Here is a 12,314-nt window from a genome sequence, read left to right as displayed (position 1 = left end):
GATTGATATGGGGAGGACGGTGGATGCTGTTTAGATGAACTTCAGTAAAGCCTTCAACAAGGTGCCTCGTGGCAGACTGGTAGAAAAGGTGAAGTCACACGGGATCAGAGGTAAGGTGGTAAGATGGATACAGAACTGGCTCGGTCACAGAAGGCAAAGGGTAGCAGTAGAAGAATGTTTTTCTGAATGGAAGATTGTGACTAGTGGGGCGCGATTCTCCGCTCCCCACAACGTGTGGGAGAATCGCGGAAGGGGCCCCGACAAATTTCACGCCCCCCCCCCCCCGGGCTCGGAAGAATCGCCGCTCGCCATTTTTCACAGCGACGGGCGATTCTCCGACCCGAATGGGCCGAGCGGCCTGCCGTTCGCGACCGTTTCATGACGGCGGCAACCACACCTGGTCGCTGCCATCGTGAAACGGGTGTGGAGATGCCCGTTTGGAGCTTGTAGGGGACCTGGTGGGGAATGAGCACCACGACTTTGCTCGGGAGGGGACAGGCCCGCGATCAGTGCCCACCGATCGTCGGGCCGGCGTCTCAATCGGACGCACTATTTCCCCTCCGCCGTCCCGCAAGATCAAGCCGCCACATCTTGCGGGGCGGCTGAGGGGAAAGACGGCCACCACGCATGCATGGGTTCGAGCTGTCAGCATGGTGACATCAGCCGCGCATGCGCGGGTTCGAACTGGCAAACCTGCGCATGCGCGGCTGACGTCATTAGGCGCGCCGACCGCGTCATTCTCGGCGCGAAGCCCCCGCGGCCGAGAGTTACGGAGCGCCGCTCCTAGCCCCGCCGGGAGAGGAGACTAGGGGGGCGAGGAGCGGCCTCCGAGGCCGTCGTGAAACTCGGCCGAGTTCACGACGGCCCTCCCGATTTTTCCCGGGAGCGGAGAATTCCGCCCGTGGTGTTCCACAGGGATCTGTGCTGGCACCTCAGTTGTTTGTAGTATACATAAACAATTTTGAGGAAAATGTAGCTGGTCTGACTAGTAAGTTCCCTGGTGACACCAACGTTGATGGACTGGCATATCGTGTTGAGAATTGTCAGAGGATACAGCAGGACATAGATAGGTTGGAGACTTGGGCAGAGAACTGGCAAATGGAGTTTAATCCAGACAAATGTGAGGTAGAAAATAGAACATACAGTGCAGAAGGAGGCCATTCGACCCATTGAGTCTTCACCGACCCACTTAAGCCCTCAATTCCACCTTATCACCACAACCCAATAACCCCTCCAAACCTTTTTGGTCACGAAGGGCAATTTACCATCGCCTATCCACCTAACCTGCACGTCTTTGGACTGTGGGAGGAAACCGAAGCACCCGGAGGAAACCCACGCATACAAGGGGAGAACGTGCAGATAGTGACCCGGCAGGGAATCGAACCTGGAACCCTGGCGCTGTGAAGCCATAGTGCTATTCACCTGTGCTAATATGCTGCCCTAATGCATTTTGGTAGGTCCAACATAGAGGGGAAATATATCGTAAATGGCAAAACTCTTAGGAGAAGAAAGTCGGAGAGATCTGGGCGTGCAGGTCCACAGACCTTTGAAGGTGGCAACCCCAGTGGGCAAGGCAGTCAAAAAGCATACGGAATGCTTGCCTTCATTGGACGGGGCATTGAATATAAAAACTGGCAAGTCATGCTGCAGTTGTATCGAACCTTGGTAAGGCCGCACTTGGAATATTGCACACAGTTCTGGTCGCCACACGACCAGAAGGATGTGGAGGCTTTGGAGGGGGTGCAGGTGAGGTATACCAGGATGTTGCCTGGTCTATAGGGTGTTAGCTATGTGGAGAGGCTGAATAGACTCAGACTGTTTTCATTAGAACGATGTAGGTTGAGGGTTGACCTGATATAGGTCTACAAGATTATCAAGGACATGGCTGGGCAGGCACTCTTTCCAAGGGTGGACGGGTCAGTCACCAGGGGGAATCGGTTTAAGGTCCATGGGGCAATGTTTAGAGGAGAAATGCGAGGCGGTTTTTTTTACACAGGGTTGTGAGTGCCTGGAACCCGTTGCCAGGGGAGGTTGTGGAAGCAGATACATTAATGGCGTTCAAAAGACATCTTGACAAACACATGGATAGGATGGGTATAGAGGGAAACGGACCAAGAAAGTGCTAAGGGCTTTGGTTAGTATGACCAGTACAGGCTTGGAGGGCCGAAGGGCCTGTTCCTGTGCTGTATTGTTCTTTGTACTCTCTCCCTCATTACTGTTTTGTATTTGTAGAAGTTCTTTGGATTCTCCTTTGCCTTTTCTGCCAAAGCAATCTCATGTCCCCTTTGTGCCCTCTTAATTTCTCTCTTAACTCTACTCCGACAAGGCCCATACTCTTAAAGGAATCCACTTGATCCCAGCTGCCTTTGCATGTCACATGCCCTCCATTTTGACCAGGGCCCCAATATCCTGAGTCATCAAGGGTTCACTACTTGTCCTTCACCCTGAAGAACAATACAGCACAGGAACAGGCTCTTATGACCTTCAAACCTGTACCGGTCATGATACCAGCCTTTGCGAAAACCCTCAGCACTTCCTTGTGCTGTATCTCTCTCTACCCATCCTATCCATGTATTTGTCAAGACGCTGTTAATGTATCTGCTTCCACAACCTCCCTTGGCAACGCATTCCAGGCACTCACTACCCTCTGCGTACAAAAACCTGCCTCGCGCATCTAAAGGTGATGTGCTTACCCTGAACCCAGGTTAACACTTTTGAAAGCCTCCCACTTGCCAGTCGTCCCTTTGCCTACCAACTGGACTCATTCACTGAGTTCTCCACAGTCTCTGTACTCTTGTCGCCCTTTTTGATTTTTGATTTTGGTTTCACTGCCTTTCACTTTTCGCCTGACTGCGCTTTGTTTCTGTCCCTCTGACTTCCTGCATCGGTTCCCATCCCTCGACAACGTTAGTTTAAACCCTCCCCAATAGCACTAGCAAACACTCTTTCTCTTCCTGATGAGCACAAGAGCCTGCCTTTCCGGTGTTATTCAACAGAGTTCTTCAGCTAACTAAATTCATAGAATAAAGCTTTTTTTGATTAAGAATTCTTTGGCGCTTTTAATCAAAAAACAAGCTTTATTCCATGAATTTAATTAACATTTGTATAAACACGCAGTAAGCATTTTTATCAACAACAAACATAAATACCCCACACAGCTACAGTGATCTATGTATAACTCTTAATGAATCCCCCCCTCTACTGTTCCAATTTAATAACAAGATTCATGTAAAAAGCAGAATCCCATTTCAAACATGTGGCCCAACACACGGCTCTCTTATGGAGTTAGAGAATTTCCAGTGCAGAATGAGGCCATTCGGCCCATTGAGTCTGCACCGGCCCTTGGAAAGAACACCCCACTTAAGGCCATGCCTCCACCCTATCCCAGTAACCCCACCTAACCTTTTTGGACATCTGTCTATCCTGCACATCTTTGAGCCATGGGAGGAAACCAGAGCACCATGCAGAGATGGGGAGGATGTGCAGGCTCCACAACAGGCAGTGATCCAAGCCAGAAATCGAACCTGGGACCCTGGAGCTGTGAAGCAATTGTGCTAACCACTGCCACCGTGCTGGTTTAAGACTTGGTATTGATACTCTTGTTCCCTTTTGTAAACACAACAGGTCTGAATTACTTCCAGAAAGCAGTTATCTCTCTTAAGTGATCAAGTAGTCTGGAAACAGCTTTTAAAATGGCGATAGAGAAGCACGTCTTTCAACCAGTGCAGTTCAAAACAAGTTCAAAACAAAAGTAAAATCCACAGAGCCACAATCCAGCTCCAAACTCAAAACGAAAATAAAAACTCAGAGCCACAGCCCAGCTCCACCCACACAATGACATCACTGAAGCCATGCAATAAGACAAAAACCTTTCTTAAAGGGCTACTCCCATGACATTTGCGATGCAGAAACTTACAATTGAGTCCACTGTCACTATAGGTCTGCCACTCGGGGCGGGACATTGGCCCAGTGGTTAGCACTACTGCCTACGGCATTGAGGATCCAGGTTCGATTACAGCCCCGGGTCACTGTCCATGTGAGTTTGCACATTCTCCCCGTGTCTGCGTTGGTCTCATCCCCACAGCACAAAGCTGTGCAGGTTAGGTGGATTGACCACACTAAATTGCCTCTTAATTGGAAAAAAATAATTGGGTACTCTTAAGGGTTTTTAAAAAAAAAAACTATAGCTCTGCCACTCTTCATCCTGCCCATCTGTGCAGCAGAGCCAGCCACCACCCCATGAACTTGGCTGCTATCACTTCCTCGGGTGAGCCATATCCCCCAACAGTATCCAAAATGTATCTGTTTTTGAGGAAGATGAACGCAGCGGACCCCTGCACTGCTTTCCTGCTCTTCCTCTGGTGGTCACCCATTTTCTATCTCCCTCAGTAATTTGTAACTGCGGTGTGACCAACTCGCTAAATGTGCTATCCACGACTTCCTCAGTATCGTGGGTGCTCCAAAGTGAATCCATCCACAGCTCCAGTGCCGTCAAGCGGTCTAACTGGAGCTGCGTTGGACACACTTCTTGCACGTGAAGGAGCCATGGAGAAGGGTCCCTGAATTTCTACATCGCACAAGAGGAACATGACATGCATCTGCGATATCCTGCCATGACTTAATCCTCAAGTTAACTTACAACAACAATTACAATGCCAAGAGAAAAAAGAAAAGAAAATCTACTTACCAGTCGATCACTTACCCGCTGGCTACCCGCTGACTTCTCCCAGAATCCTCTTCTGCAGCCTCGACTGGACATTATGAAATTGTGACTCTTAAATCTAATAGTTAAATCAGGAGAAACCTCTTCACCCAGAATTAGAATGTGGTATTAACAAAAATGAAATTGGGGAAGGAGCAGGAAACAGGCTGAAGAAAAGTGTTTTAAATTAATTGAAAGGGGTGGAATAAAAAATATAACTACAGAATAAGACTCTTAGTGGGAGGAAAACCCCGTCTTTCTTTAAACTTAAGCAAATGACTGATTGTGCTCATAATATGCAATACAATTTCTGGACGTTTCATTGCGATTTTGTTGATGTCTTTACTTTGCCAATCATTTGATGTGCAATGTGGTTTCTGTGTCACAGTGATAGGCAAGCCAGGATTGTGTAAGAAAAGTTAAAGTTGCCATAGTCCCAGATGACCATAGGCTGCTTTCCCCTTTGAGGGGCAGAGCTGACTGGTGGTGATGTAACCTGAGGATCAGCACACCTCAGGTGAGGTGCAAGGTTGAGAAGGTGGGCCTTTGTAAATAACCTCACTTGGTCCTACATTGCAAGTGAGTAATTCCAAGGGAGATCTATTAGTTGACCATAGTTTTGTTTTTATAGAAGACCATACAAAGCAGATATCCAACCTGGAGACTATGAGCAAAAGTCTGACGTTGGAGCTAAAAGAAAATAAGAAATCCCTAACATGTGCTGAGGAAAGCTTGAAAGTATGTGAGGAGACAAAGGTGCGATTGGAGCAACAATTGACAAATACCAGCAAGAAACTATCATCGGTTATGGAGGAAATTCACAATGTCCTTAAACAGGTAAAGATAAATATTTCAACAACTCTTTCCTTCTTTGTCAAAGGCATTGACTCCAGGAAATAATTAACTTGCATTTATTCAGGACCTTTCATTTCCTTAGAACGACTCAAAATGTTTCATTAAATACTTCTGAAGTTTAGTTGCAGTTATAACTTGGTACGGGGGTTCCCAGACTGCACAGCGGGAGCCGCCGTGGCATATGCTGTAGAGGTTTTTATCCAATCAGACAAGTGTGGACAGTGGAGTGATGGGAAGAGGGTGCCTCGGAGCGGGTGCAGTCTGGGGTGTCCAGAGTCTGCATCAGAGGGAGGGGGCACTGGCCTCAGAGTGGAGATGGACCAAGCGAGCTTCGGAAGAAGTGCAAGATACAGTGACTGTATAGGAGGGAAGATTGAGTATGCGTGAGAGTAGAAAGTGTGTGTGTATGAGAGAGGGGGAGGTGAAGAGTGTGTGAGAGAAAGAGGGAGGTGAAGAGGGTGAGAGAAAGAGGGAGGTGAAGAGGGTGAGAGAAAGAGGGAGGTGAAGAGGGTGAGAGAAAGAGGGAGGTGAAGAGGGTGAGAGAAAGAGGGAGGTGAAGGGGGTGAGAGAAAGAGGGAGGTGAAGGGGGTGAGAGAAAGAGGGAGGTGAAGAGGGTGAGAGAGAAAGAGGGAAGGGATGAGGGTGAGAGCTGGGGAGGTGGTGAGCGCGAGAGTGATGGATCGCTTTACCGCAAGCCCACGGATAACCTCACGATGCTCCACATCTCCAGCTTCCACCCTAAACACATTAAAGAAGCCATCCCCTATGGACAAGCCGTCCGTATGCACAGGAGGAGCGTACAGAAGTTGAAAGATGCCCTTGTACGAACCAGATATGGCGCTCAACTCATCGATCGACAGTTCCAACGTAGCACAGCAAAAAAACGCACTGACCTCCTCAAAAGACAAACACGGGACACAACCGACAGAGTACCCTTCGTCGTCCAGTACTTCCCGGAGCGGAGAAACTACGACATCTTCGCAGCCTTCAACACATCATCGATGAAGACGAACATTTTGCCACGGTCATCCCCACACCCCCACTACTTGCCTTCAAACAACCGTGCAACCTCAAACAAACCATTGTTTGCAGCAAACTACCCAGCCTTCAGAACAGCAACCATGACACCACACAACCCTGCCATGGCAATCTCTGCAAGACGTGCCATATCATCAACATCGGTACCACCATTACACTTGAGAACACCACCCACCAGGTACGTGGTACATACAATGCGACTCGGCCAACGTTGTCTCTCATATGCTGCAGGAAAGGATGTCCGACAGTGTGGTACATTGGCGGGACCATGCAGACCGTGCGTCAACGGATGAACTGACATCGCGCGACAATCGCCAGGCAGGAATGTTCCCTTCCAGTCAGGGAACACTTCAACAGTCGAGGGCATTCAGCCTCTGATCTTCGGGTAAGCGTTCTCCAAGGCGGCCTTCAGAACGCACGACAATGCAGAATCGCCGAGCAGAAACTTATAGCCAAGTTTCGCACACATGAGTACGGCCTCAACCGGGATCTTGGATTCATGTTGCATTACATTCACCCCACACCATCTGGCCTGGGCTTGTGAAATCCTACTAACTGTCGTGGCTTGAGACAATTCACACCTCTTTAACCTATGATTATCCCTCTCTCCAGTTGCTCCGTCTGGACCTGTAGACTTAATTACCTGCAAAGACTAGCATTCAAAGTATTGTACTGCATGTTTGACTTTGTATAAATGTTTCTGGAACCCACCTCTTCATTCATCTGAGGAAGGAGAAGTGCTCCGAAAGCTAGTGATTCGAATCTTTTGGACTTTAACTTGGTGTTGTAAGACTTCTTATTCTGCTCACCCTAGTCCAACGCTGGCATCTCCACATCATGGCCTTTATTCTTAGGCTGTGATCCCTAATTCTGCATGTCCCCAACATTGGGAACATTCTTCCCGCATTTAGCCTGTCCAGTCTCATCGGGATTTCATAGAAAATAGGAGCAGAAGCAGGCCATTCAGTCCTTGAAGAATAAAGGGTTATGGTGTTCGGGCCGGAAAGTGGAGCTGAGTCCGCAAAAGATCAGCCATGATCTCATTGAATGGCGGAGCAGGCTCGAGGGGCCAGATGGCCTACTCCTGCTCCTAGTTCTTATGTTCAAGCCCGCTCCGCCATTCATTCTGATCATGGTTGATCATCCAACTCAATAGCCTAATCTCACTTTCCCCCATATCCTTTGACCGCCTTTGCCCTAAATGCTATATTAAATTACTTCTTGAAACCTTACAAGTTTTGGACTCAACTACTTCCTGTGATAACGAATTCCCCAGGCTCACAACTCTAGGTGAAGACATTTCTCCTCATCTCTGTCCTAAATGGTCCAGCCACTACCCTCAGACTGTAACCCCTGGTTCTGAACACACCCACCATTGGGAACTGTTGCTTTCTTTACTTTGGGGTGAACCACAAGCTGTTTCCTATATCGACAAGTGACCACACAACCAAAATGTTAGCTCAAAAACACAGTTTATTAATAGCACAAGACTTGTATCTCGATGCAATAGCACAGGTGGCTCCGTACTAAACTACACCTAACGACTAAGATGACCTTTACTTAACTTCGAGTGACCAGCACTGTGCGAGATAAGGCCTTTATCCGGGTCCATGTGGTCGGTTTGGAATTTGTTGGATTCGTCTCAGCTGGGCTCGTCCTTCAGGAATGGTCGCGGGTCCTTGAACTTGGTTGTTCTGCTGGAGTTGGTCTCACACAGGCCAGTCCCAAAAGAGACAGATCTCTGGTGCCATGGGCTTTTTATCCTTCGTCTCTTTTACTCTGCTGCTGTTGTAACTCCTTGATTCAAACTCTCTCGTCCTGGGGGAAATGGTGATCAACTGTTAATGGATACATGTTTGAGCCAAGTCTGGTCTCTTTGCACAATACAGAGAGACTGTGTACCTGTCTGTATCCCAAATTGACCACGATTCCCATGGTCCTTTGCAGGTGGCCATTTTACACGGCTACAGAACATCTATCCTGCATCTACCCTGTAATCTTGTTAGAATTTTACAGATTTCTATGAGATCCCAAGGGGCAGCACGGTAGCATTGTGGATAGCACAGTTGCTTCACAGCTCCAGGGTCCCAGGTTCGATTCCGGCTTGGGTCACTGTCTGTGCGGAGTCTGCACGTTCTCCCCGTGTGTGCGTGGGTTTCCTCCGGGTGCTCCGGTTTCCTCCCACAATCCAAAGATGTGCAGGTTAGGTGGATTGGCAATGCTAAATTGCGCTTAGTGTCCAAAATTGCCCTTAGTGTTGGGTGGGGTTACTGGGTTATAGGAATAGGGTGGAGGTGTTGACCTTTGGTCGGGTGCTCTTTCCAAGAGCCGGTGCAGACTCGATGGACAGAATGGCCTCCTTCTGCACTGTAAATTCTATGATAGCTCATTCATCTGAACTCCAGTGAATCCTAACCTATTCAAACCTATTCACTCTCTCCTCACACGTCAGTCCTGCCATCCCAGGAATCAGTCTGGTAAACATTCGCTGCACTCCCTGTATAGCTAGAGGATAAGGAGGTAAGGAGACCAAAAGGCACGGTAGCACAGTGGTTAACATTGTGGCTTTACAGCTCCAGGGTCCCAGGTTCGGTTCCTGGCTTTGGTCACTGTCTGTGTCTGCACGTTCTCCTGCGTGTGTTTCCTCCGGGATCTCTGGTTTCCTCCCACAGATGCACGGGTGAGGTAGATTGGCCATGCTAAATTGCCCTTAGTGTCCAAAGGGGTTGGGTGGGGTTGCTGGGTTACAGGCATGGGGCAGAGTTGTGGGCTTAAGTGGGGTGCTCTTTCCACGGGCCGAATGACCTACTTCTGCACTCTAAATTCTATGTTCAAACCTGCATACGATATTCCAGGTGTGGACTTGCCAAGGCCCTGGATAATTGCAGCAAGATATCCCTGCTCCTGTACTTGAATCCTCTCACAATGAAGGCCAGCATACCATTTGCCTTCTTTACTGCCTGCTGCACCTGCATGCTTACCTTCAGTGACTGGTGTACAAGGATACCCAGGTCTCGTTGCATGTTCCTCTCTCTTAATTTATGACCATTCAGATAATAGTCTGCCTTCTTGATTTTGCAACCAAAGTGGATAACCTCATATTTATCCAAATGAAACTGCATTTGCCATTCATTTGCCCACTCACTCAACTTGTTCAAATCACACTGAAGGATCTCTGCATCCTCCTCAGCTCACCCTCGAACCCAACTTGGTGTCATCTGCAAATTTGGAGATATGGCACTTTGTTCCCTTGTCTAAATCAGTAATATATATTGTGAATGACTGAGGTCTAAGCACTGATCCCTGCGGTACCCCACTAGTCGCTGCCTGCCAATTTGAAAAAGACCCATTAATTTCTACTTTGTTTCCTGTCTGCCAACCAATTTTCTATCCGTCTAAATACACTACCCCCAATCCCCCACTTTAATTTTACACGCTAATCTTTTGTGCGGGACTTTGTCAAAAGTTTCCTCAAAGATCAAAATATGTTTCTATGAGATCCCCTCTCATTCTTCTAAACTCCAATGCGTACAAGCCCAGTCAATCCAGTCTTTCTTTGTATGTCTGTCCTGCCATATGGGAATTTGGCTGGTGAACCTTTGCTGGACACTCTCAATAACAAGAATGTCCTTCCTCAAACTAGAAGACCAAAACTGCACACAATACTCCTATTGTGGCCTCACCAAGGCCCTGTATAACTGCAGCACGACATCCTACTCCTATAAGCAAATCCTCTTGCCAGACACTATTTTCTAAATGGGAGTATGCTTAGAAAATCAGAAGCACAAAGGGACTTGGAAGTCCGAGTTCACGATTCTCTTAAGGTTAACGTGCAGGTTCAGTCGGCAGTTAGGAAGGCAAATGCAATGTTAGCATTCATGTCAAGAGGGCTAGAATACAAGACCAGGGATGTATTTCTGAGGCTAGTCAGCAAGGCTCTGGTCAGACCCCACTTGGAGTATTGTTTTGGGCACCGTATCCAAGGATGGATGTGCTGGCCTTGGAAAGGATCCATTTGAGGTTCACAAGAATGATCCCTGGAATGAAGAGCTTGTCGTATGAGGAACGGTTGAGGACTCTGGGTATGTACTTGTTGGAGTTTAGAAGGATGAGGGGGAATCTTATTGAAATTTAAAGGATACTGCGTGGCCTGGATAGAGTGGTCGTGGAGAGAATGTTTCCACTTGTAGGAAAAACTAGAAGCAGAAGACACGATCTAAAGGGACAATCCTTTAAAACTGAGATGAGGAGGAATTTCTTCAGCCAAAGGGTGGTGAATCTGTGTAACTGTTTGCTGCAGAAGGCTGTGGAGGCCAAATCACTGAGTGTCTTTAAAACTGTAAGAAGTCTTACAACACCAGGTTAAAGTCCAATATGTTGAACTCACTTATGAATTCACCTGAGGATTTCAGTGCTCTGAAAGCTAGTGTTTGAAACAAACATGTAGGACTTGAACCTGGTGCTGTAAGACTTCTTACTGTGCTCACCCCAGTCGAACACCGGCATCTCCACATCATGGTCCTTAAAACTGAGATAGATATGTTTTTGATCAATAACAGGATCAGAGGTTATGGGGAGAATGGGGATGAGAAAAATATCAGCCATGATTGATTGGCGGAGCAGACTCGATGGGCCGAGTGTCCTAATTCTGCTCCTATGTCTTACGCTCTGATGGCCATGAAGGCCAGCGTGCCATTAGCTTACCTTCCTGCTTGCTGAACCTGCATGCCAACCTTCAGCGACTGTTCCACCATGACACTCAGGTCTCGTTGCACTTCCCCTATTCCTAAACTGCCGCCATTCAGATAATCTGCCTTCCTGTTTTTGCCACCAAAGTGGATAACCTCACATTATGTTTCATTTGCCAAGTTTTTGCCCACTCAGCCAGCCTGTCCAAGTCACCCTGCAGTCTCTTTGCATCTCCCTCACAGCACACACTGCCACCCAGCTTAGTGTCGTCTGCAAATTTGGAGAAATTGCATGCAATTTCTTCTTCCAAATCATTAATGTATATTGTGAACAGCTGCCATCCCAGCACGGAACCCAATATAATGGAACCTTCTAGTAGAGGCTGGGGTGGAAATTAGATGTGGGACTGTTGCGGGACCGAGAGTTCTGTGACAAAATTGAAAAAGTAATAAAGGAATATGTAGGTTTCAACTGTACGGGTGAGGTGTCGAAGGCATTTGTCTGGGAGGCTCTGAAGTCGGTGGTGAGTGGTGAGATGCTGGAGGCAGATAGGAGTTATGCAGAAGATGGGGACCCAGCGAAGTTGGAAAAGAGGAAGGAACTACAGGTAAGCTTTGACCAACTATCTACCAGGTAGGTGGTCCGCCAACTGAGGCGAGCAAGGGGTGCAGTTTACGAGCTTGGGGAGAAGGCGTATATGAGCAGGGTCAGCTTCGGGGGGGAAGCAGCGGCAAGGGAAATTGTTCAGGTGTGGGACAGGGCAGGGAAGTTGGTGGTGGTTCAGGATCAGATTAACAAGGTCTTTAAGGAATTCTATGAGAGGCTGTACAGGTCAGAGCAGGAGATGCAGGAATTTCGAGATGGGCTGAAGTACCGAGGTTAGGGGAGGGGGACAGGGCTACATCAGGAGTGATAGTGGAGCAGGAGATAAAAGATCTGATTGGGAAGATGCAGTCGGGGAAGGTGGCGGGGCCGGATGGGTTTCCGGTGGAATATTATAAAAAATTCAAGGATAAGCTTGCACCCCTGA

General features: G+C 48.0%; 1 protein-coding gene across 3 annotated transcripts in view; it reads left to right on the top strand.

The window, feature by feature from the left end:
- ccar1 (cell division cycle and apoptosis regulator 1) overlaps positions 1–12,314 on the top strand; it is a 345,705-nt gene that overhangs the window by 323,960 nt on the left and 9,431 nt on the right. For 2 of the 3 annotated variants that reach the window (XM_038773487.1, XM_038773489.1), the window contains one exon: positions 5,334–5,539. The exons of the other annotated variant lie outside the window; for it this stretch is intronic. In XM_038773487.1, the coding sequence (XP_038629415.1) occupies positions 5,334–5,539 (206 nt within the window). The remainder of the gene's footprint in view (positions 1–5,333; positions 5,540–12,314) is intronic. 3 annotated transcript variants of the gene reach the window in all.

This window comes from Scyliorhinus canicula, chromosome 16 (assembly GCF_902713615.1).
Source record: "Scyliorhinus canicula chromosome 16, sScyCan1.1, whole genome shotgun sequence".
Classification (NCBI taxonomy): Eukaryota; Metazoa; Chordata; class Chondrichthyes; order Carcharhiniformes; family Scyliorhinidae; genus Scyliorhinus; species Scyliorhinus canicula.
This window is presented reverse-complemented; position numbering and strand designations above follow the sequence as displayed.